The sequence below is a fragment of the Plodia interpunctella genome, chromosome 18 (assembly GCF_027563975.2).
Source record: "Plodia interpunctella isolate USDA-ARS_2022_Savannah chromosome 18, ilPloInte3.2, whole genome shotgun sequence".
Lineage (NCBI taxonomy): Eukaryota > Metazoa > Arthropoda > Insecta > Lepidoptera > Pyralidae > Plodia > Plodia interpunctella.
Window position 1 is genome coordinate 6789293 of NC_071311.1, and position 26787 is coordinate 6816079.

The 26787-nt window shown below is 34.2% G+C and overlaps 1 protein-coding gene across 5 annotated transcripts; it reads left to right on the forward strand.

The window, feature by feature from the left end:
- Positions 1-1487: 1487 nt before the first annotated feature.
- Positions 1488-26511, forward strand: Aldh-III (Aldehyde dehydrogenase type III). 5 transcript variants are annotated; one of them, XM_053758753.2, is made up of 11 exons: positions 1488-1691; positions 11783-11826; positions 14548-14787; positions 15444-15665; positions 16153-16316; positions 16604-16834; positions 18090-18293; positions 19110-19225; positions 22874-23009; positions 23384-23534; positions 25468-26511. In XM_053758753.2, exons 1-11 carry the CDS (start codon positions 1553-1555, stop codon positions 25486-25488), a joined length of 1668 nt encoding a protein of 555 aa, XP_053614728.1. In that variant the 5' UTR covers positions 1488-1552; the 3' UTR covers positions 25489-26511. The 5 variants fall into 5 exon arrangements, with proteins under 5 accessions (XP_053614728.1, XP_053614729.1, XP_053614730.1 ...); XM_053758754.2 differs by lacking the exon at positions 19110-19225 and adding an exon at positions 21638-21753 and having other exon boundaries at positions 1507-1691; XM_053758755.2 differs by lacking the exon at positions 1488-1691 and adding an exon at positions 9070-9398.
- The last annotated feature ends 276 nt before the right edge of the window (positions 26512-26787 follow it).

Sequence of the window (26787 nt, forward strand, 5' to 3'; positions counted from 1 at the left end):
CTTTAATTTAAGTAATTTTCGTTCCTAAGTAATCATGATTATGCAAATTTGAATTATAAAGTAAGGTGTAATTAAGTTAACATGTATATTTAATTATGTTATTAATTAAATGTACATTACCCTCCATGAGTAGAATTGTATTTAAATTATTCATTTATCTGATACTTTATCTGTACTAAACGATATTTGATTACCTAATTGCGTAATGTGGATTATATTACATGTCGAACGAGTTAATAAAACAATCGAGTTTACCACTAATCAATGATACTTCTTACATAAACCATTCTTCTATTGTGGAATTTTTATAGTATGTTCCCATTATTGTGGAGACCAGTCTGTTTATACTTTTTGAAGAAGACTATTCGGCAAGAGACTGTCATGAGGAAACTACTATTCTCTCCTAAAAATCAATAAATCATTGTCTCAACACATCAAGACTCTTTATTAATGATGTTGCATCTCTACATATTTTTGATGATGATTCACGCCTTACTTGTTTACACTGTTTTTTATATAACATATGGTCGTGATCAAATCTTTAATTACTTATACCAATTTAAATACCATCTCTATTTTACAAACATGTTATTTTTTTTAAACTTGTTTATATCTCAGTACGGATTTTTGGTTGTTCGGTAATATAAAACTATTTCACGTACCTACTGAAGTAATGTCAATCCTTTTACAAATGTAATCGTAATCTGTGGGTCAATTTTACGTATCGGGCATACAGCGACTTGCGTGTCCAGGATAATAACGCTTTCAGGGTAATGTTGGGATTGCAGTGGAGTAATGTTTGGAGTAATGTTGTGCCTCCACACACGGATGGTTTCTCAGAAATTATCAGAAAATAGTGTCCCTCCATGATGGCACGGCTGCGTGGAAGTTCAAACAGTATCATGAGAGTATTTGTTGATCGATTCGGTACCCCTTGGTTCAGCTTTGGTTACGGCTTCATGCTTTACAGTGTCCTTACTTACGATAATTGGTTTTACTAACACCACTTAGTATAAGTTAATATTGTAACTAACATCATATGGACTTGTCTGAAATAAATATCTTGATTTGCATGAATCCTACTAGAATTATAAATGCGAAAGTTTGTGAGGGATGTGTGTATGTATGCATGTTTGTTATTCTTTCACGCAAAATCTACTGGACTGATTGTTATGAAATTTGGCACACCGAAATACTGTACACTTTTGCTGCATGTTTGCATGGAATTAGGTACAACACTTGTGCGTACACGCGCGTGTACCTACAAATGAGTTTATAATACCATACAGTTTTGCTATGCACGTGTTGAATACGCGTTCTGTGTGGTTTAAAAATCATCAATGTAAATATCCACTCGATTTTTGCTGTCTTTATAGCATAATCGTTCACAATTTAGGACGCTACTACATTGTGTTATACAACAAAGTGGACAACTTTACATTATCGTTACATTTTTAATAACAGACTAAAACTTCCGAGGCCAGTGCAGCAACGCACAGTGTAGTAGAACACGCCGCCGTCACATTATAACAAATAGTGGCTAACAGTTGAGATGTCGGCGCCGCGCGAACCGAACGCAGGCGACGTTCATGTCATCGATATAGACGAGGATCACAGTGCGCCAGTGATTGTGCCCGAGACTGAACCAGCCCTGCTAGATGTTAAAGTGGAACCAGCCATGAACGGAAACGGTGAGGACTTCCGATTAAATTTTGTCAAAAAAAAATGTTTTTTTTTTTTTACTTTTTTGAAATGTCAAATCTAAGTACATTTGGTATGAATTTTTCACGGCTACATATTACTGCTAATAATAATATTGCCAAAAAAAGCTAATTTTAGTATGTATTCTACCTGTAAATTTCGAAAATATCTGTGAATAAATTTTGTCATGGATGATCCGCATAATAAAGCTAAAGTGTTTTTCTATATTTGTTTGTATGCTCTTTTCTATCTACCTATTGATTAAGAGATTTGGATTATATTGTCATTATTAATTAATCATAAAGAAAACAAAATAGCAAAAGTATTATAAAACTGCAACAGCATCAATAACATCATTTACAAGTAACGAAAAAATAGAATTCTACACTTATAATATAGTCGGGTCATGCATAAATATAATATTTGATCGATGTTGTAGTGAAATATATTTAGAAAACATTCTATTGTACGCCGTGCGAAGTTAGCGTTTGTACAAAACGTAAACAACAAGAGTTATACAACAATTCTTAGAGCGACAAATTTATTATATCTTCGCCCGAAAATTTACTCCAGCTTGGCTTCAAATTGAAGTTTTAAAAATACACCGAGAATTTCCGAATATAAGGCACTTATGATACCGTAAACTTCTCCTTTGTTTATAACTTTTAACACTAGAGTTACCTATAATAGTTTTTATTACCTACTATGTGTTTCTAGACTATTGCCTTATTTAAAACTCACATTAATTGCCTTAATTGGTTACATAATAATAGGCAATGCAATTTACAACAGTCAAGATAACACTAAAATAAAACTAAATAAACCTAAAAAAATATAATAATTAACTATGTACTTTAATTTATATTTGACGCGCTTGACACGTGAAAAAATAACAAGCTCCGATATGAAATATTGATTAGTTTGTTAATAATTAAGATAAACAGCAAATTAATTCGTATTTTAAACACACGAAACTAACAACAAAGACAGCCTATCGGCCGTCTGTCTATAGGATACCTGAATTGAAATAACAATACAGTCGATTTTAAATGCATATTTGACCCGATACCCCTCCTAAATACTATAAAAACCAAATTTATTTGACACATTTTAGCATAGGACGTTTTTGGCATATACCTAAATATTAAATGGGTCGTTCCTTCGTCAAAACTAATAACATGTAAAGTCAAACAAATTCACAATAATACAGTTGTCAGTAAAATTTGTGCCAAAATATATTTACTTTTTCTTGTTTCTTCAGACATAAAATAAATCAATCTGAAATAGGTACATGAAGATGGCAATGCATCAATGACTTTTATGGGATTGCTGGTGCCCAAGGACTGTCTTTGCTTACCATCAGGCAACCGGTCGTAGGTATCCTGCTATACCTACGTGCACATATAAGAACTAGAATCAGGATAGAAGTAGATAAAATTAATATATAACTTCCAATGACTTCCTATAAGTGACCTACGTCACAGATTAGACAATACTTCCAGTACCTACGTAAACCTTAGTATACAAACACGAATCGTAGATAAATAAAATCAAACCTTGGTTCTTTCGGTTGCTAATGTCTCTCATATGAAGGTTATCCCGGTTCCTTCCTCAGCCGTTGAGCGTCGAAGCCCAGAAGGCGGTTTGTTGTATGTTTTTCCGCTTCTACAGTGTTGGTAGTTAAATTTTTAGCTTACCTACATTTTGGCAAGACCCTACACAAAGTATTCATAAGTAATTTTAAAATGCACGACCGCAAAATTAACATTCTGTCTGTTCATGGCTGCTTAACCTTACCAATTGTTTGGGTAGCCAGAATAAGCATACAGTACCTAAATGCAGACAATATATTTCTTTGACAAGGATTGTTTGTGATTTGAGTTATGGCAGAGTTATATTCCATGTCAAGTTTTTGAAGAGGAAACAAGTTATATAAAAAATCCTGTTGTCCGCATCTCCGCCCGTCCGTATAAAAACTCTACTCACTCTCACGCTATCCAACTAACTCCACACAAAAAATCTATTGAATCCGACAAACGAAAAAACACACATTTTTCGTCTACGATATAATTAATATTATAGTAATGATATGGATGGATGGATGTATATCCCTAGTTATAAACAGTAATGATAATAACAGATTATGTACACGTAGATACATACATGCAATTGCATTTCATAATTACTAAAATTGATGCAATTATATCTTATGCCGGTTCATTGTTACACTTGAAAAAACTTAGTAAGAATTAGATAGATAGGTACATATTGAATGATGTTCAATCAACAATAATAAAAAAATGCGTTTTATTTTGCGAAAAATATAGGAAGCGGCTCGCCTGTTTAAATTTTGTACGTTATCTAATCACTACGACAAAGTAGGTACAAATCAAAGTCGCTTCCCGCTGTCTGTCTGTCCCTGTATATGTTTAGATCTTTAAAACTACAAGACGGATTTTGATGCGCGTTTTTTAATAGATAAAGTGATTCAAGAGGAAGATTTAGTTGTACCTACCTATAATTTATTATTGTGGTTTTACCCGAACTAAGATATAATAAAATAACACATTTTATTTAGGTACTTATGCTATTAGGACACAAAAATCAAAAACCTAGATATTGTAAAAATATATTTAATAAACTTTAGGTATATATCACAGTGAAACAAATAAACAAAACCCAATGGTAGGTATTATTTTAATTAATTCTGTCTTTACACAACCTTGAATCGACATGTAAGAAGTGATTCTCTCATCTTCATTTGTTTTATTTTGTTACTAAATTTATACCTAACTAGCTGCGCCCCGGTGCTTCGCTCCAGTGGCAATTTCGAGATAAGAAGTACCATAAGTGTTATTCCAGGTTATATTCTACCCGGGTACCTAATTTCATAACAATCCCTCTAGTAGATTTTGCGTGAAAGAGTAACAAACATACATGCACAAACTATCGCAATTATAATATTAGTAGGGTTAATGGGATTTAAGTGAGATTTAATTTACGAAATAAGTTTGTTTATTAAATCACCCAATATATTATTATACTTAAAATTATGCATAAAGAGTGGGCGGAAATTAATTACATAAAAGAAATTACGGAGATAGACACTAAACCCTTATGAAATTGACGCTGGCAAAGCCACAGAAAAAAGCTAGTTAGTAGTAGTATTTCGCAGATGATACACTTGTATGTTGTATTAGGCAAGACATAACAAGCAATTAGAATAAAAATAAAAATCAGCTGTTTGATTTATATACGAGCCAAAACCTGTTACAAAATTTACAAACAAAATCATTATGTATATAATTTTCTATTTGGCAACTAGTTTACGGTTATCTACATATAAAATACTTATCTATAATTCTACTTTAATAGGTAATTTAGTGCCTTTTTTCAATTAAGTAGATCGTGTCTTAATATACCTAGTACAATCCTAATCCTAAACTAATAATATAATATAATATAAATTCGAAAGTAAATTTGTTTGTAACCTCTTGACGCGTTATCTACTCAACCAATCCTCTTGAAATTTTGCAAACATGTAGTTGACAAACGGAAAAGGACAAAGGATACGTTTCATCCCGGAAAAATAGCTGTGCCCGTTGAAAACTCGCGCAGGCGAAGCCGCGGGCAAAAGCTAATGGTAAAATAATAGGCGCTGTCATTCATTTTAAAGATTGTTCTTGTCCGTGAAGTGACTCCCATGTCAGTCTGTCCTCAGCCATCCTTTTGACATCCTTCCTCCTATGTACATACGACACAGACCTAGCAGTCTCCTTTATTATTCTTTGCTTTGCTTTCTTCTTCTTCTTCTCTTCTAACTTCTTTATGCCCCTCAATCTTGTTATTGAAATAGCCATGTTGTAACTGGCCAAACAGCTTTCCAACGCGTATGTGACTAATGTTTCCAGTTTTATTCAACCGAATGTTATACAAATGATCTTACATGAGATCAGGCCACCGTTGTATTTGTATCTTTCTTGTATTATTGTTAATCTGTATACTTTTTTTCGTACAATCTATTTTAAACAACAAACAATTGAAAATCTGTCAAGTAAATCTATGAATTGAGTAATAAAAATACACAAACGATTGTTTATTTTATTTAGTAGGAAGTAGGATGTACATAATCGAAACATGTACGTGAAATTGTTAACATTTGACACATTAATATAAAGGTCTGTGATATTTGAAGGTCGCATTACATTTGGTATTAATAGTTTTCCTTGAAATTTGTATATTGTCAGTTATTATTCATAGCTAATTAAATAAACAACATTTGATACAAAGTGTACTAAACATGGATATATTAGGAACATTTAAGTTATTTTTAATTTAAAAGTATAGTACCTTTCTGAAAACCGCATGAAAATCCGTGTAGCAGTTTTTGAGTTTATCGCGAACAGACAGACGCGGCAGAGTACTTTGTTTTATAATATGTATATCAGGATAAGGATAGGTAAGGATTGTGGCTACCGAGTGACAAATTGCAACTTATTAAAATGAACTTGCTATGGCTCATAACTCACGATTATTTAATATTGGTCGCAGGCGTTATAAATGCCGACATGCTGGGCCCGGCAGCCTTGACTTCGGCTAAGTCAACAAGACCATAAACTTGAGTTCAAGTTACGTTAGATGGTTAGATGCTAATCTTTACTCTATGGAGGTAATTTAGTTTTTCAACTCTTGATAAGAGAATATAGGTCTAGACTCTAGGCACGCATTTGATATCAAAATTAGGTTATTGTAGTTACGCACTTCATTTATGATCTAAAGCTCGGTTGCACCCATTCGTCAATAACATTACTTAACGCAGAGAAACGCAAAGTGTACCATTTTGTCTAAACAATGGTGGCGCGCAGGTTAAAGTCAACGTTTAAGTTGACTAGTGCATCTCACCCTAAGTATTTATATGGACCAAATAAAGATAGGTATCTGTTTTTGCTTCATAGGTACGCTTATATTTTACGTATCTACATACTTAAAAACTTTTTCAATCGTAAGGCGATAGATTACGAAGAATTAAATTATTTTTTGCGTTTCGTCTTTTGTTATTTAATGACATCGCTTTTCGCCAATTCGCCACAGTTTTGCGGTTTCGACGTACATTGTTTTTTTTACGGCAAATAAAAGCTATCATACAAACTACGCAATGTATAACAGTTTAGTTCGCGTCGGCATCTACCCGAGTTATGTAGACGAGTTAACGCGTAATTTCGCCGTTATTACAACTACAAGAGACAGAGGCCTACAAGGTAACGTTACTTGCAGCGGACTGTACCTAAGTGGCCAATTGAGTTGGACAATCATCGATGTAAAAATGATATTCATATCCTATTGTTCACGTGATGCCAAGCAGACAATGACATTCACAATGACGAATAGTTTTGATAACTTACTAAGTACCTACCACAGACTATACTTGGACAAAAATGAGAAGACTTTTACAGAACTACAAAATGTATGCCCTTCTTTTTTCTTGCCCTTTGATGGGACGATGGAAAAAATCATTTAACCAGAACCATTTACTTTATAGGACCACGACAAAATAGTTTTAACTCCTTATTTTTTGATTATAGGATTGTACAGTTTATCGGAAACCTATTTGCTTATAGAATCACCGAAAATAGTTTTTCTATTGTACCATTTAATAAGAAGATATTTAGCCACAATATACTTACGGTCAAAACTAAACTTTCAAAATCAATGTTGCCGGCAAATCTGTAGTCTTTGTAGGCTCCAAAACGTCGCCGAACTCGGACAGATGCCGACGAGAACGCACGAACATTGCGTAGGTAGTTTGTAGAAGCGCTTTTATTGACCGCAATAATAAACCGAAATAATCGATAGTACCTACGGAGTATCACGGTTTTTCATCAACAAACGCTATCTGTCACATTAGTAACTTACTTAAATAATCTAATATGCCAGTATTACAGTTTGAACATGGAATCTTTCAATCACAAGCAGTCTTCACCATCGAGCCCTTCAATTAGGCTATTGAAGTGAAATTGTCTGATTATTATCTTTTAACTGAAACGTATATTATTATTAAATTACGTTATCTCAACGCATTACGCAGGACATACCTATGTACATCTACCATATAATAATTATACTTACAGTTATTATCTTAATTTCACTAAGTATTTCTTGCGGTAAATTGATCAATTAGTGAAATAAATAGAATCGATCGATCGTTATCGTCAATATTTTCGGGGTTTGTTATGCCTCAAAATAATCAATATTGTATATAAATATTAGTATATAATAACCGTTTTCTGTAGCTGACTTATACTTACAAACAACGATTTACAAAATATTTTACGGTAACCATACGAAACCGCATTATTACACTGTAGAATCAACAAAGCAACCTTAAAAATGTAGAATCGCTTGGTCTATTTAATTAATTACAAAACCAAACCAAACGATAGGTTGTTCCGTTCGTATTAATAATATACTGAAGCATGATGGATGATTTATTTGGAACAGCACGTTTGTAGCATACCCAAAATTATTTTTCCTCAAATGCATATTAGACTAGCTACACCCCGGGGCTTCGCTCCCGTGGAAATTTCGGGATTAAAGGTACCCTATATTCCAGGTTATATTCTACTGGACTGATTGTTATGAGATTTGATACAACAGTACCAGTACTGATTGTTATGAGATTTGGTCCTTTTTCCATCAGAAAATATACAATGGGAAACCTGTGGAACGATCATAATAATCAAAAAAGACTCTTATACATTGTAGTCTTTAGTCGTAAACTAGCCTTTATGATGTGCTTGGTTTCTTTCCTAGAACTACGTATAAACATACCTATATATTACAAGTAACTTTATTCTTTTTTGTCGATCTATGCCCACTAAGAATATCTTGTATTCTTTTACGCAACAAGTAAAAATCTTTATTCGATTTTCAATTGTAGTTTAGCACACTCCACTGTGACTATATTGTTTGTTTGGACCACATACATACTCTAACTTAATATTACCTAGACGCTGTCGTCAAACGTAGAATCACAGATTTTGAATGTAGCTTTATATTTTACGCAAACATCGGGCTTCTTTCCGTCACAGAAAATGAATGAGTAGCAAGAGCTCTATTGATGATTACGTATATAAATAAAAATATCTGAAGCTCCCAGTACACTTTTGAGATATTTAATTTTAACATTATATTTGATGCTTCTTTTAAATATTATTATAAAGTTTTTATTTATCGCGACATCTGTGCTGCCCTATTTAAACTAATTTTATAAGCTTTAGCTATTCACTGCTAGATGGCGATGCAAACACTGAATGAATGACAAATTATTTTCATTCATTTTCCATTCCGTCATTCAATTACTGTCAGTGTCATTCCGCCGTGTTCAACCAAGATCATAACAAGAAGACCAACTTTCTTCAACAAAGTTTGTTTGTTGCATGTTTATCGAGACGGGATTTTCCTTTCCTTGTTCTGTTCGTTCATATCGTTTCAAAAGTTGAGTAAACAGCTTCATTTGTGATTTTATTTATACTACAGAATATTCGTCACACTACTAAAATAAAAAGGTCGTCATACGAGTTACAGCTGTACTGTCTTAAGATTTTGTAAAATTGATATATCCTATAGAGGTAAATTAATTCAATCAGAAAATAAAAGTAGTGTTACAAGGGTGTAAACTTACGAAGAAATGACTGTTGGTAAGTTCGAAATAGTATTTTAATTTTCACGTTCACTGTATTTCACAGATTATAGACAGATATCAACAAAAGTAGAACTTGAACAGAGTTGTATCTTATTGACAACATGCACTATGAGAGATAATAAGCTACCCAGATAAAATGCATATAAATAGCCTGATAGGATATCAATGGAATGCAACTGTAAATACATTTGGGAAAAACATTTTTTTCGCTTGTATAATAATACCTATTTACTTTATATCGCATTTATCTGTAATCACAGCCAAAGCCTAACTTGTAATGAGCCCCAGTACCATTTCTATATTTGTTAGATTGACACAATTATTAGCATAGCTGACCTGATTAGCATAGCATACTTAGTTCATAGGCATATTTCAATTTTATATGACCTCATTATTTTACTAGTAAAGGCAGCTAGTAGTGCTTTTAATGAACATCTCTATGTGACGTCTGAGAGATGCAGGTTTGATCCCAATGTTGCATAGTAATTATTTTTTAAATCAGTATGGAATGCTGTAAGCTCATAGACAGGTTAGTGTCTGTCTCGGCATTGGCAGCCATCTTATTAATGTCTGTATGAATGACAATTATTAAACTGTGGTATTAGTTATGAATTTAGTCATGAATGATATCATACATGCCAATTGTCTCACAACTAGGGACGTAAACAACTGTGTGAATTGAAACAAAAAAGTAAGAAGTGAACCCTAGGCTCTGACACACAATCGCTGTGGAAGAAACCATTAAAATGCTGAAATAAGATAGAGTTATGAAATAAAAATTTTATCTTACTTCATGCTATAACTGTTTGTTGTGTTGTCCCTGAATATGATTACTGTATGTGTCACATAACTTTAAAACCTAACTGCTTTTCCTTTCATGTTAAGTGCCAGCAAAGCCTTGACAATGAAATATATTAACATTTTATTCATTTCTATATTCCAATTCATTTAAAAGTCTAATCTGCTTGACATTACTCAGTATTTACACTACAAAATTAACATTACAATGCAGACCCGACTGAGTATCACTTTACATTTCTTAAACAAATATTTTAAAAAGTGAAACTAGTTTAAGAAAAAATGCCTTTCATTATAGTTTATTTCCAATATTTTTGTGAAGTCACCAAATTTTACATACTAACCCTGACTGAAATCTGCAACTTAGGAATTCATTATCGAGCACTTTTGAAGAAGTCAAATCTAAACTACTTTTGAGAAATTATTGTTTATGTAGGTAACTATAAGTTTAACAATTTATAAAAAGTAATGCCAATGTCGCCACTTTCTACAGTATGCATATGAACACAATAAACTCAAAAACTACTCAACTCAAAAACAACTCTACAGATTTTTGTAAGATTTTTGTTTCACCAATAAATTGTGTGATTCCTGAGGAAGGTTTTAGCGCCATGGAGGGCACTAGTTTGAAATAAAATTTATGTTATTATAATATTATCAGGCTAAATTCCTTAAATTTTTTGATAGTCATGCTGCAAAATGCTAATACAATGATACCTAAATGATGGATTCAGATAAATAACTTACAAATGTAGGTAGGTAGCTACATTACTAGTAGGTACTGAGCTGTGGATCTACACTATTATTTAAGTACCTTTGTTTTGCCCTTTGTATTTTCGTGTTGTCATAATTAAGATAATGATACCCACTTTATCTATATATATCAATAAAATTATTGATATTTAAGTACTATCTAGTAGATATAAACCCACTGTGTAAAAATATTTATTATTTTTTGCTTATATACCTTGATTGGATTACAAAAAATACTCAGTTTGAGTCAGGGAGTTTAAACTAAAAGTGTATATGAATACAGGTAATCACCGCTATTACCAATCAATTTATGTTTTATATACAGTTCAATATCAATGCTAAATTATAGTCTGTCGATAAAATTATGAAGTTGGATTTTTGATGATGATGACATTTTTTGTCATTGCAATACCTACCAAGTAGGTCAAGATTGCGTGATAATAAACAGTGTTGCCAACAGGAGACGTACCCTCACTTATTTTCTTCACTTTCTTTACAGACTGTATGTATACCTATATATATATCTATTTGCCATGTTTGTATGTAACATTTTAAAATTTCTATAGAAGAAATTTCTATAGAAATAAGTAGTACCTTTGTAGTAGTTTCCTATTTGTAAGTTTTATATTTACACTGTTATGTTGTGTACATAAATAAATAAATTTTAATTCTATTCATATATGTGTGAATAATTTATTGAACTTTTTTATCAGTCTCATACAGTGTACATAAGTAACGAAGCATACAAATATTTACAATTGTCATATTTGTATCTATCTATATAAATTTGATGGATTTACAAGCTAATTTTTTTTTGTCTTGTTACAGGAAACATCATGACTTCGAAACCCAAAACAGTAAATATATCGGAGGTAAGTAAATTAAAACACTAGTATAATTTATTAATCCCAACTTATATTTATATTTTATATATTGTAAAATATTACTCGAGTCCTATGACAGCAGGATGAACCTATACATTCTAAATGAGAGCGACAGAGACAGTGTATTGTTTTCATACTATTTGAAATCTATCATAGGACTCAAGTTATATTTTACAAAGAATACTAGGTATAAAGCACGTTTTGTGATGTTTGTTACTTCTTCACGCTCAAACTGCCAGGCCAATTTTCATGAAATTTGGTACTGAGGTAGCTGATACCTTGGTTTAAAAAAGAAATTTATAAAATAAAATGGTGACGCTAGAGTGCGGGGTGAAATGTTCCGTAACGACAGACTACGCTCAGCCAAAACTGGAAACTAAGGCGTGTTTGTTTATCCTTCTTTGTCGTCGTCATTTACAGCGTGTTATCACGGAGCAATGAATTTTGTGGAACTGGATATACCTAGTTAGTTAGATGGGTGCAAAGTTATATAGGCTAATTTGTGCCGCGGGCGAAGCTGCGGTTAACAGCTAGTCATTTTAATAGTATTAAATAAAATCGCATCAAAAACCGTTGCTTATGGAATACTAACTGTTGCCCGCAGCTGTACTCGTGGTAACCAATGTTTGCCTTAAGATCATTAACTAACTATATCTATTTATAATTTTATCAAAATCTGCCCAGCAGCGGTTAAACCAGACAGACAAACGCTGATTGCGACTCTATTATTACGTAGATGAGTAACGTGGCCTATATTATGTTTATTGTTTGAATCAACAATTGTTTCCATCTCCTACAAAATTTAATTTCAGCAAATGACAAAATGATGGATGTAACATGTAAATTGAATTAAATCTTGTATGTAGGTATGTTTCTGCTATGTGATATTGCGCATAACCTAATTGCAGTGCAAAGTCTACGAAACGAGTTACATTGACCTTTGCCTTGCCCATTATATTTAGCTGAGTTAAGGTGGACTGGGCTGCGTCTGCGTCACAGTCCCAAAACTTATGTGGTACCTAATTCAAAATGTTTTTATAAGTCAAAGCTTTGCGTAACATTTTTTTGCCCTCGTTACACATTAACTCCCGCACAAAATCTCAGGGACTGGGGTGTCTGAAACTCAGCCTCTGTCCCTTATTATTACAAAATGTATCTTTTAAACTAAAATAATATTATCATATCTTAAACTACGTAATAGGTACTAACTTTGGCAAGTGATTTTTATTTTTGATCTTATGCTAATTATGTTTGAAGTGGTGGTGGTCCAGTGGTTACGACCGCCTGCCTGAGATCAAAAGGTCCCAGGTTCGAATCCTACTCGAGTCACATGAGTTTGTGTGTACCAAACTGACTCATGTATATAGTTTTCATAGTTTTCATTAACCACCACTTGCCTCTGGTGAAGGAAAATATCGCGAGAATACCTGCACTTTAATTAACAATCACCTGGTGTGTGAAAAGGAGAAGGCAATGGCAAACCACTCCATGAAAATTGCCAAGAGAGTAGTGTGTTTCATTCCACCTAATGACCACGGCCCTCAGCCATGAGGAATACGACCGTAAGGAACTGTAAAGTCATGGACTGTGGTGTTTTCTTAGCATTAACCATCCATGCTGGCTATATGTTTGCTTGCTATTACAATTAATTATATATAAATAAATATACATATAGATACTAATCTATGTGTAACTATTTTTTACTATTATAATTTTGTAAGCACGGATATAACATTTGAATGTGAAATAAATTAACAACTCAGTATTAAACAAATGAACAAAAAAGCAAGCTGTTTTCAACGAACGAGTTTGTATTTGCGTCGCCGTACTAAAGTGTCAAATACTGCTGAACAATGTTTAATCATATGCAATACAAACACGATTTAGTAGCGTTAACAGGAGACAATGGTATCTTCGTTCGACCCGGTGTTTCTCAGAGCGTTTGGAACTCTGCGGCCGCGCTGTTTTGCGATCTCTCTATGTTCTTGAGGAAAGAATCATTTCCAATGATGATATATAACTCTTGCCTTACTGAGTGTTAATGTTAGGGAAGAGGAAGAAGAAGAAAATATAATAATGCATTATTTATCTTTTTAAACATTGTATCTCTAGGGGAAAGGAAACGAAACGGGAAGTGGGCTAATAGTGGGAAACGTGGCGGGACACATTGCGAAAAACGTGATGGGACAATATGTTGGAAACGGTACGGGATCCCTACATAGAAAGAAACGGGTAGCGGAAAACAGGAAATTGAACCAGAAATTAGAAAAATTATGAATTTGAATCACATATGTTTATAAGTCTTACAGAATAAGCGACAAAAAAATTACCGAGATTTTACTATGAAATTCACCAGATTGCATCAGAGATTTTACTATGTAATACCGCGGCTAAAAGCTAGTCATTCATAAAATTTACAATACCACAGTACAGATTAATAATTTATCGCGAACATACGCGGTCAAAGAACTTTGTTTTATAATATGTAAGGGTACTATAATGTTTTACAGAAACTCGAATCGAGATCTGAAAAAAAACGTTACGGCTACATGCACACTAGCGCCCCCATCATATAAATATGATATGCATAAATGCAATGGCGCACTAACGCCACAAATGTTTTTGTATTTGTTTGTCCGTCTTTAACGTCAAAACGGAGCAACAGATTTTTCAGCTCACACCATTAACCTTTTTCAATAATTTCTCCAGTCGGTCCAAAAAGCCCGCGATGCATTCAACCGCGGGGTGACGCGCCCCATCGAATGGCGGCGCAAACAGCTCCAGAGCCTGCTCAGGATGTACCAGGAAAACACCCAGGCCATGATCGACGCCCTACACGCGGACCTGCGCAGGAGCAAAATGGAAGCTGTCCTGCTCGAAGTGGACTACCTGATCAACGATCTTAAGAACACTTTACATTATCTCGACGAGTGGGTCAAGCCTACACACGTGAGTTTCCGATAGTAATTTGTTTTGAACTGACGCTAAGAACGACACGTAATGAAATCTACTGAAAAATTAAAAACCATTTTATTTATTAGGGTAACACATTCATCTATTTGACATCTCAATAGATAAAGTTATCCATTGTGATGTTAATAAACCGAACTTATACTACTAGTTATGAACATACTTTACTGGAAATAACAAACCATCAGTGAATTACCAATAACAAACGCCTGAACAAACATTTTCCAAGAAAATCACTTTTGTATCGTGTTTACAAACTGTTATGCATACACATAGCATGTGCTATTAGTCATTGCTATTATGGCGCCATCTCTGGCATCTATCTCACTCACACATGCTTTATACGTGGTCGCCTGTAATCCACACTGTCGCCGAACTCAGACACATACCGACCTGAATGCGTGTCCATTGCTTTATTTGTTTAAGAGCTTTTCTTTACCTCAATGAAAAACCAGAAATGCAAACCAAATCCGCCAACTGTTCGACGACAGTGTGGAGCCGGGTAAAAGAACTATGCCAATGTACAGCCAACAGCATATCCAAGTTACCATGCATTAAACTCTATGGCGCAGTAATAGCGGCTGTTGACTAATGCGTTTAGTTTCGTACATTTTATTGGATGCTCACCTTTTCAGCCCTCGAAAGGCATAGTGAACATTCTAGACGAAGTGGTAATCTACAACGACCCTTACGGCGTGGCTCTCATCATCGGAGCGTGGAACTACCCACTCCAGCTGCTACTCCTGCCAATGGCTGGCGCCATAGCTGCCGGGAACGCCGTCATCGTCAAACCTAGTGAGCTGTCGGTGGCTTGTGCCAAGTTTGTCGTCGACATGCTGCCCAAGTACTTAGACAATGTGAGTAGAAAGCACTCTCCTTCTCCCTATCTCTGTCGGCGCGTGGAACTACCATCTCCAGCTATTTGTCCTCCCTATGGCAGACGGCATAGCTGCCGAGATGCCTACATTGTCAAACTTGCGGGTTTTCGATAGTTTGTGCCAAGTTTGCGGTCGATAGGCCACCCATGCCCAAGTACTTTGATATTGTGAGTAGAAAATACTCCCTTGTACAGGAATTCCAATGCACACTCTTAGATTTGAAAATTTTACAATCCCGATATACACTTTTCACTTTAATTCGAATAAAAAAAAACAGTACACTCTACATTACCGTGACTTGACAAAGCCTTATGAGTTTATCACCTATCGGCACAATAGTATTCCCGAAGAGAGTTGACGTCAGGCGGACGGCCGATTTAAAATCGTAGCTGTTCCGAATGTAACGAGAGAGAGTTGTTTACATAACTGAATAACGTGTCTATGTTTGAGTCATTCCTTCTTGCAGGACGCAGTGGTGGTGGTCGAAGGAGGTCCCGAGGAGACTACCCAGCTTCTGAAGGAGAAGTTCGACTACATCTTCTACACGGGCGGCACCAACGTTGGCAAGATCGTGTACGAAGCGGCCACGAAGCATCTGACCCCGGTCACTCTCGAGTTGGGTGGCAAGAGGTAAGTCAGAGCGGTTGTTTCCGCAGCCATCGAGCATCGAAGCCCAGGGTCCAATTTCAGGATCTCATCCAACAAGAAGCCCGCTATACAGCGAGGCTCATGCGCAAGATGTCTCTTTCTCGCAATGTCTTTTTCCCCTGTCGTGTCAATTAATCTGTATGAACTCAATAAACTGAAAAACTATCAGATAGTTAGTGTGATTGCTGACAAATGTTTAGGTGTATAATTTATTATGGTTTTACCCGAGCGAAGCTAGTTTTAGGTAGATACATGACATTACTCCACAGCCCCGTCTACATTGACAACACGGTGGACATAGTAGTCACAGCGAAACGGATCCTCTGGGGAAAGTTCATCAACGCTGGACAAACTTGCATCGCTCCAGACTACGTCCTCTGCTCCAAGGAGGTCCAGGACCGGTTCGTGGAAGCAGCCACGAAGGTCCTGAAAGAGTGGTATGGAGAGGACCCACAGAAATCACCCGATCTATGCAGGATTGTCAACCACAGGCATTTTGGGTAAGTTTGAAATGACAATTTTTGTCTTCTCATCTTACCGTTATCTAGTTCACAATGATGACAAACGCTTTCTGATCCAAAACCTAATAATGAAAGTATCTGATATCAATCGGATTACGTTAAAAGTTGTGTTTCACAAGTGTAATAAGCTGGCCAATCACCTGTAGTGATTAGTTTAAGTATCATTTACAGTATGATAAATTAGTCAGAAAATGGTGAAACCTAATGATGTAAGGTCAGTAAGTTCATAAAAATAAACAAAGACTATGAACAATCCAAAAAGAAATGTAGACTTGATGTCGTCAAGAATGCGTGGCAATGGTCTGACAACTAGGGATGCCGACCACCGTGCGATGTGGAGACGAAAAAGTAGGAAAGCGGCCCCTGGGCTCCGACGGATGAAAGCCCGGGAAAAACGCTCAGCTGAGAGAGAAATATTCATTTTTCTAAAAAATAATCTTTAACTAGAAGAATGTTGATACCTAATTTCACTTAAACTATTTTCTAGAATGTCAGTGTAGTGTGAAAATGTCATTCAAAGTGGTTTTTCCATTTGTGAGCTATGCAGGCAAGGACACAGAATGGCGCACTTTTATTCCGTCTTACATTAACAATATTCATATACCTACCTTACCTATATGCTTGCAAGAGCCGGAAAACAGAATAAATTTATTTCTTGCGTCTTTAAACACAATTTAATTGTTGCGATGATCTGATATATGACCTTCAGTGCTTGACTTAAATGGCCAATTCGCACTTAAAAACCTTGACATAGACAAGGAAAATGTACCGCAGTCGTATCATTATAAAATTTATGGTATATGTCGAGTCCTATATTCGTTTCTGTTAAAGACTTAACCCGTCCATATAGTTTTCTGTTCAAATTCAACACTATTTGTTCACCTTGGGATGATAGGTATACTTACGTCACTTATTGAGGTCAAAAATTTACTTAAAACACCTCTAAAGAAGCGACGCACAAACTTCACCACAACTTTTTCTTGCTCACGTCAATTGTTCTCCTAGACAGGAAACTTATAATTGCAACCTACTAGATAAACGAGAATCCAAAAAAAAAACTATATATATAATATACATATATGTATGTTAACTAATCTCCGGACCGGAATAAGTACTTTCACAGTTGGTGAATTTTTCCAAACAGTCACAAAATTTTGAAGGAATAAATTTTCACACCGACCATCGTGAGAAACTGAGAAAATATATGACCTTCAATATCAACCTTCCATTCCAGACGTCTGCAGGCACTGTTAGACGCCAGCAAAGGTAAAGTAGCCATTGGCGGGAAATATGACGCGCAGGACAAGTTCATTGAACCCACCATCGTAGCCAATGTGTCCGCGAACGACAAAATCATGGAGGACGAAATATTTGGCCCCATCTTGCCCATAGTGCCCATAGATAATGCTTATGAGGCAATCAAATTTATTAACCAAAGGTAAGAACTTTTTTCTGAGTTTTTTTTTTATTATTGAAAATATGACTGTGTTAATAGGAAGGCGTTGTGGGTGTGTGACGTGTGTCTTTGGGGATATTGTCGTTATTTTTGAATCGTCCAATAATAATGGTTTATTCAACTGATATGGGTAACTGTGATGTGATGTCATCGATTCGTGGGTGCACCTCATTGACATTTTGACACATTTACTTTATTACATGAAAAATAATACTACAGCTCACAGGTGCGTGTTTAATGGCATCTTGGAAACATATCCAAAAGTCATTTTTTATATCTAAAGTGTTTATTGTTAGAAGTACAGACTGATCTGAATGTCCGAATGAATTTATTTGTATTGTATAAGGTGAAACAGAATTAAACCTTAAGCGTAGTTATACAAAATCCCAGTTCTTTTGGTACAAAATCAGTGCATCCGGCCAGTCGCATAAATATAATAACAAATCAATGTTTAATATTTTATCAATATTGAAGATATGACTGACCTCAAGTTCAAAGTCAGAATAAAATTACCAACTCAATGAGTTTTTGTTACAAATCTACATATAGTTAGACCGGCATCTTTTTTGTAGTCTTTTAAAAAACCATCAATGCCTTGTTTGTTTATTGTTTGTAAACAAAAGAGCATTCAGATCTCGAATCTTCATATAGCTACCTATTTTCCTATTCAAATCAGTTCATCAAATCTACCGTGTTCAAAAAATCATGTCAAACGGTTTATTTGTATACAAAATTCAGTTAAACTCCAAACATGTCTTTACAAGTTATGGTCGTCACCAATGAGCTGGATAATTTCAGGGACCATCCATTAGTACTATACGCGTTCAGCAATCAAAGCAACATAAAAAAGTTGTTCGCTGAACAAACTCGGTCTGGCAGTATCTGTATCAACGACACGATCATGTTTTACGGCGGTAAGAACACCACATTGTCTATGGCCGTTTGCAAAAACATTTGTTTCTTTTTTTTTTCATGCGTCCAATTCGTTATTCAAAATGTTCGGAAATCGCGGTTTTTTTGTAGTCAATTTATTTGTTAGTGTATTTAATAACCACAAAAGTCCACAGACAAAATGCTTTACGTGTCGATTATTGCTTTCTAATAAAAGCTACTTTTGAAAAATAATCTTGACACTCAAACAATGGAGACGCATTTAAATATTTATAGTTATATACAATTATTTAATAAGTAAAAGTATTATCTTTGTTAGTATGACAACTATCAAGAAATTTTGATGTACTTACCTACCTAATATTAATTGATAAATAGAAAATAATTTTCATTTTAATCAATATCAAATTTCTACGTTTGAATTCAATGTTTTTGCAAACGTCTTAATTATTATGTGGTTGTGGAATATTTAGATTGAAATTTCGGCTGCTTTCCTTCAAAATTGTGCTTTATGTACTTACCTGATTATATTGCGGGTACATGTGTCATACACTTTGCTTTGTCTCGTCATATATTAATCATACAGGAAGGACACTGCATTCTTAATTAGAGTTTTCTGAACACTACAATCAGATGTCAGCGCCGAGGCGTAAGCTCCAAAGATAATAAAACTATAGACAACGAATTATCATAGCCAAATGGGATAGATATAACATTTAAATACAACTCTCCAAACTACTTGATACAGAGCAACACATGATGTCCACTTTTACAAAGACAAGGTAAGCTTTGCAAAAGTGTGTCACACCATTGTGTGTCAGATACAAAAAATGTTATCGCTCTGTCCCGTTTCTTCTTGTGTATTTCTAATACACGTTCTCTTTTTTGTACGAGCTAAATGAAAGATATGACAAACTGTTAGTTTTTTTGGTATGGTAAAGTTCAACACTGTTTGTAGCCATTTGTCAATGATTTAACACATCCGATCAGTTGCTAAATCCAAATGACAGTGTTGTACTATCTGACAGTCATCCGGAACTGACGTCACACGCGCTGGTGTGACGTCAGGTCCAGAAGAAGATAGTCCAGAAAACCCTCGTTCTTTTCATTGAGGTAAAGGATATTAAACCTCATTACAAAGCTTAGTGTATGATCCGCCATCTGTACTTTGAAACATGTGTCGATTTTTTCTGGTTTTGGTAACGGTGATGGTCTTACGTCAGTGCTATCGGCCATGATCGTCTTCGTTCGGCGTGCATTGCTTAGTATTATTTTAGGTGACCTCCGTGACGTAGTAGTCACCACATCCATCCGCTAACTGGAGGTCTTGGGTTCGATTCCCAGCGCTGGCAAATATTTGTCATCACATATATTTGTCTGCGGTTCTGGTTGTGTTGTACCCGTTTCTGTGTTGTCCATTTAGACATTCGAGTCGATTGAGCACGATCATGGCCGTTGTGAGATGAGAATGTTGGTGATGGAATTATTTTATTATTAAATAGAAGTATTCACTAAAATTGTATAGCTTACCTAGTAGCGTCTATCTAAAGTCGTTGAAATTCCCTTAACTGAAATCAACAAAATGGCGATGAACATTTTCAGCTAATTTGTACATCCTTATAAATTTCAAATTATTAAGACCAATAAAAATGTGTATACCTCCATAACTAAAACAGTAATCTTGAAAATGCGAGTACAAATATATAGGTAATACATACTTTGCCCGTTTACACTTAATGTTGTTAGCTTAATGTATATAATGTGATGAAGGACTTTTAACCTCATTTCTTAGCCTCTACACTTCTACTGCCACTAGATGGCGGTATTCGTAAGTCTATATATAGCCTATAAAGTCTGAACAGTGTTAATAATAATAATAACACTCGATAAGAAAATAACTATATCATATGTACCTAAAATGTTTTTATTGGTCTTATAACACACTAGGCTCCGCTCCCGTGAGAATTTTGGGATAAAATATGTGCTATTCCAGGATACATTCTACCCGGGTGCCAAATTTCATTGAAATACTGGACGAATTTACTCGAACTCACATTCAAACTTTTATATCTAAAGTAATATTATAAAAGTGAAGAATTGTTTGTTCTCCTCTTCGCCCTTTATCTACCCAACCACTCTTCGAGGAATTTTGCATAGATAGAATAGCGTTAGTACGTACGGAGAAAGACAAACTTTTACTTACCAGAATTCAATTTTCCCGGAAAGTCCGATTACATATCGTCGATACACAAAGAAGAAGAAGAATTAATTTTCTCGGTAAAAAGTCATATAAATAGTATTACCATTTACATGGGGAATACACGGGGGCGAAGCGGCGCAAAAACTAGTTTATAATTATTGGGTTAGTCGGATTAGAGTCGGATAGGTAAAGATCTGGTCTAAGGTGGAGGTCTGATCGTATCCCCGTTGTATAGAGAGAAGCCCCTGGTGTTGTACATCTTCTCCACGGAGAAGAAGGTGGTGGAGAACATCGTGCAGAACACCAGCAGCGGCGGCATATGTGTCAACGACACTGTTATGCACATGGGAGGTTCGGTGACGTTCTTTATATAAGTAATTCTCGCGCTCGGAGATGTCCTTTTTGTATTAAATTTATATAAATTGTCTTAAATGCAACAACAACATAAGAAACAATTTTTGTATGGCAAAAATATCTCTGCTGGAAAACACGCCTAGCGTGTTGTACGAATTGGCTGTTTTACTGATATCATAATATAGTACGAAAAGTATTAAAAATGATAGCTTTAAAGTAAATAATAAATAAATCTTTTACATTTTAAAATAGATAATTAATATACTCTGTGCTAAATCTCTAGATTGTCAAATTTTCGTCATAAGCAAAACATTAAATTTTGATGAAACTATGAACTTTTCTAAAGAAAATAAATTGTGGTGGTATCAACACATTTCGTATGTTTTAAGACATATTTAATAAAACTATCAAGTAGCCAATTGAACCCGAAATTCTCTATGGCACGCTAGGCTATGTTTTGTGTGTTAAAATTATATGCGAGTTTCCAAAACACCTTTTCAATTTTAAAGCATATCAAATAGAAAAAAAATGTGCAGATTTACAAATTTTAGTTCATTTTTATAATCTACAAAAGCACTTAAGTCAGTTAACGTCATTAAGCGACTTAACTCCGTATAAATTTGGTTATTTTTGAAAATCCTGAAGAGACTTCTCCGAGTGCATTATATGTAATGTGAGTTTGTACAGTTAGTTTTAAGTTAGTGTTAGAAAAACACGTGCTTGTTGCATTGCCTTATAGAATAACGCGGTACTCATGTTTGTACATAGACTTGTATTCACTTCGATTATCTTTTAAATAATAGAAAAGTTAATTGATGTTCAAAAAAACGTCGCCCTGGCCGCATGGTCCGACTTTTTTGTCCGACCGATCGGATGACATATTACTTAGAAATTATATTATGAATGAAGCTCTATTTATAAACAGAATTACCGTCTCTTACTCATATATACATATATCTTATATTAGTTACTTATTTATATGCGTAATCTAACCTCTAACACCTTTTGTAAATATTCACTTCTTTTTTTTATATATTCACTTCTTAAGTAAAATCTTACTAACATTTTCATACAAGATTGAACCTTGTGATGTAGTTAATACAATCGATTATTGCAGTGGAGACATTGCCATTCGGCGGTGTCGGTAACAGTGGCATTGGGGCGTACCACGGGAAAGCCTCTTTCGACACATTCACACACAAGAAGAGTTGTCTGATAAAGAATTTCGCTGTGATTGGGGAAAAACTGGCTTCGTAAGTAAATTCCTGTGATTTTCTTATGTTTCATGCTTTGAAAAATGTGTGAAAAAATGTATGTGAGAGCAAGTTTGAAGATCATTAGCGCCTTCAAACAGTTGATTTTATTGCTTTGGCCATGAAACAAGGTTAAATTGGCATTAGTACGCCACCAAAAAATAGATTTTAAAGTCTAGAGCGTAAAATAAAACCTCATACAAAAGTAAAATATTGTAGAGGAAAAAAGTAAAATCTCCGCCTAATCAATTTATAAGGGGTAGGATATAACGTCTGGTTTGAAATGCTTCGATTTACAATATTGATGCGTAAACCACGTGATATGATGGAGGAATGTTCGGCCTAATATAAAAACGGCCTATTTTACTTTCCAGTGGACGCTATCCCCCATACTCGGACGGCAAACTGAAGATGATCTCCGGTCTGATGCGCAAGAAGTACGGGCCATCGCTAAAGTTCGTGCCGTATTTGCTCGCGTTCGCGCTCGGTGCAGGACTGTCCTACGGTGTCTTCGCTTGGAACAAGGTAAAGAAGTAATGCTCGTGTCTATGGTTTGGTTAAAATCTTTCTGTGATGCTACAATCTTATTCATTAAATACGAACACTTAAAACCTCTCCGTTTCTGAGTGGTATCCCGTTTCTCCTCATCCATATGGCATTGGAGCACAGAGTCTGCTTTAAACCTTTTTTTATATTTGTTTCGTCATTGTTCTGTCAACGTCAAATATTTTTATAATGGAAGTTGACAGAACAATAATAAAAACTTGTTTGCACTTCCCGCTACTTTCTGTACACTATCGGTCGGTTCACTGGTAGAAAAAGCACAAGGTTTTCATTTATGATGTAGACGTAATTACATTTATGATGATGTTAAATAAAAAAAATGGTTTAAAGCGATTTCTAATATGGGACACATTATACATACATACAATACCTATTTATTAACTATTGTGAACAAAAAGAAAATGTTGTTTATGGTGAATATAGGAATATTATTATTTTTATGCATTTCAAAAGTATATTTTACTTGAAATTAATATTGCATATAATCTAATATTGCTTATATTTTTAACCTATACATATTATATATGGTAATCTATCCAGTTTATTGTGCGGTTTATTACGGTTAAGTGTAATTAGTTAGTTCAAAGTATTAATTATTCAAATGTCACTACTATTTGAAATTCAAATGTAGTTGCACTTTCAATAAATCGAATATTATTCAATACCTAATTTCAGTTTGTTTTCACTTTTTATATCATAAAAATGTGTTAGACATTGAGATTTGTTGAAATCACAAAGGGGAAAGTTGACAAATTAAACTTAAGAACTGTCAAATAAGGTCTCAAAAGTAAAACATTCAGTTTTGTATTTATAATGTTAAGTAGACACAACAATCCATATCGAAAGATCGTTACTGATTTTCATTATACATTTTATTTGAGCGAGCGTGTCGCGGAACACGCTACACGTAATTTTGTGTAGGGTCACCCCATTTGTCACATTATAGGACAGCAATATAAATTACCATTGACACCTTATTTGGCAATCTATTATAATTTGGTACTTAATTGAAGTATGTATAATATTAATAACAAATAAAATTGCATTTCAAGTAGGCCAGTATTTATAGTCATAATATTGCAATTGTTAACAATATTTACGGAAAGTATAAACTTGTGAAATTCTAAAATTTGTTTTATTGCTTGAATCGCACAATTCCATTTCTGATGAGACATACACAGTAAAAAGTATTTGTATGAAAATATATTGCCATTTTATAATAATGACAAGATTGTCATGTAAAATTACTACTTATTAAATCCATGGTGCAACTTACCATTATTTTTTTAATGTTTGATGTTAAAATGGCGGCAGATATTATGTTCTGTATGTTCTATCAGTCATAATGTTCAATAATGAGTTACAAAGTAGCTTGTGTAATTAAAAAGTTTTATTGAAAGAAAATAGTCCAAAAAATAAAGCTTGTATATTAATTAATAAATTATATATGAAAATCTATTCCTAGTATGTATTATCTGAATAATCACATGATAAAGCGATTCATCTAAGTACAATAACAACACAAAATATGTTGCAGCGACATCTATTGCTGAGTAGTTGTACTATGTGTCCGACATGATACTTAATTTTTTAGTAGTCAAGCGTAGCCTAATCATGGAATTAGTAGGTACTCACGTAGTACCTAGTAATTCCTAACTCAACATTCTATTCGTGTCAGTTTCTTATGCCGGCTATACATCATCGCGAAGTTCGCTGACCTTTGGCGGATTCAGCATACATCGCTGGATCTTCATTGCGTTGGCATCTGTCGTGAGTTCGACGATAAAGTGTAGCCGACATTAAATGATTCCACAATAGCTAGTTTTTTTTAATTTCTCAACAATCAATTATATTTTGTGCTTTATTACTGATTATTTTATTGTTAATATTTCAGATGGCTTCTGAAGATTTGTAAAGTGACTGATTTTGATCTTCGATGGATGCCTTGAAATTTGTTGGTAGACGGATTGTGATAATTTTATACCTTAGCTATTAAGCTTTCTGTTCCATTATGCACAAACTTGCATTTATTGTTTTACTTAAATTATATTTATAATAATTTCATATTTATTAAAACGTCAAAATATTGTGTGGCGCTATTTTTATAAAACTTTTCACGTAACTGAATATTAAGTTTGCTCTATATATTTTATTGAATCGAATAAATATTTTTGTCTATTTTCATTAGCACTTTATAATATTCAATTTGTTTATTCAGACTGACTTGGCCATTTAAATTAATCTATATAAGTGCTTGTGTAGTATATCTACTGATTTATTATTTTTAATTAATAATTTAAAATTTGCCTTTTTAACTGAATGGGTAGAGGATAAGAAACAGAGATTTTTTTTTAATCTAAGAAGAAAACCTTGATTTAATAGAAGTCTTTGTATGTGCTTTTGTGTTTGTATGTGCTTCGTTTTTTTACTTAACGTTTTTTGTAATTCTAGATGTCTCAAATTTGATATAAATAGGGAATGGCCGCGAACACCGCGTAACGAGAATGTGGAAGCGCCTTTCACACGCACTCATTCTCTTTCTACATTCTAATCTCTATCAATCTTATAGATTCATAGAACGATGAATCAAGATTTGCGCCATGTTTGCCGATTGAAAAAAATAATTATGTATATGCTATATAATAGTATAATTTTCATATTTTGGTTACAACAACAATGTACTATTTATGTGTTAGTTATGTTATTTAATATAGGAGCGGAAAGCACCAATGTTATACTTAGTTACTAAGAAAAAAGTAACATTTCGAAGGGGCCTTATATACATGTCGAATTTTGAGTGCTACTAATATTGATTAATATACAATTTTACTGTGTTATATTGTCGTACAGGCAAAAGAAAAACTATCTATATTACCTATTTCTATTGCTAGTTAAAAATACATATCAGGTTTATTTAAAATAAATTATTTTATTTAAATTTGTGTTTGTTTTACAATATTTTCATTCCCTTTTAAATGTGTCCAACAAAGCACAATAAGCCTAATAAATTATGGACACTTAAATAGGAGTCAATTGATAACTTTTGTGAAAGCGTCCTATCTTGAAAGAAAATTATTGTGAATTTGACACCTTCCCAAAAGAATGAAGAAATGGAGTGAAATAAAGGAATTCAAATTCCTTTATTGGTGGATGCAAACGCGAATCAACGTAGGTTGCTTACGCAAAAGCGCATATGCAAATTACATTGCTTAGT

What these genes read in the sequence shown, in the direction of transcription:
- Aldh-III (XM_053758753.2), top strand. Translation starts at nt 1,553, where the DNA reads ATGTCGGCGCCGCGCGAACCGAACGCAGGCGACGTTCATGTCATCGAT. An exon ending in AGTGGGTCAAGCCTACACAC is followed by an intron (nt 14,788 to 15,443) that starts GTGAGTTTCCGA and finishes TCACCTTTTCAG; the next exon opens with CCCTCGAAAGGCATAGTGAA. An exon ending in TGCCCAAGTACTTAGACAAT is followed by an intron (nt 15,666 to 16,152) that starts GTGAGTAGAAAG and finishes TCCTTCTTGCAG; the next exon opens with GACGCAGTGGTGGTGGTCGA.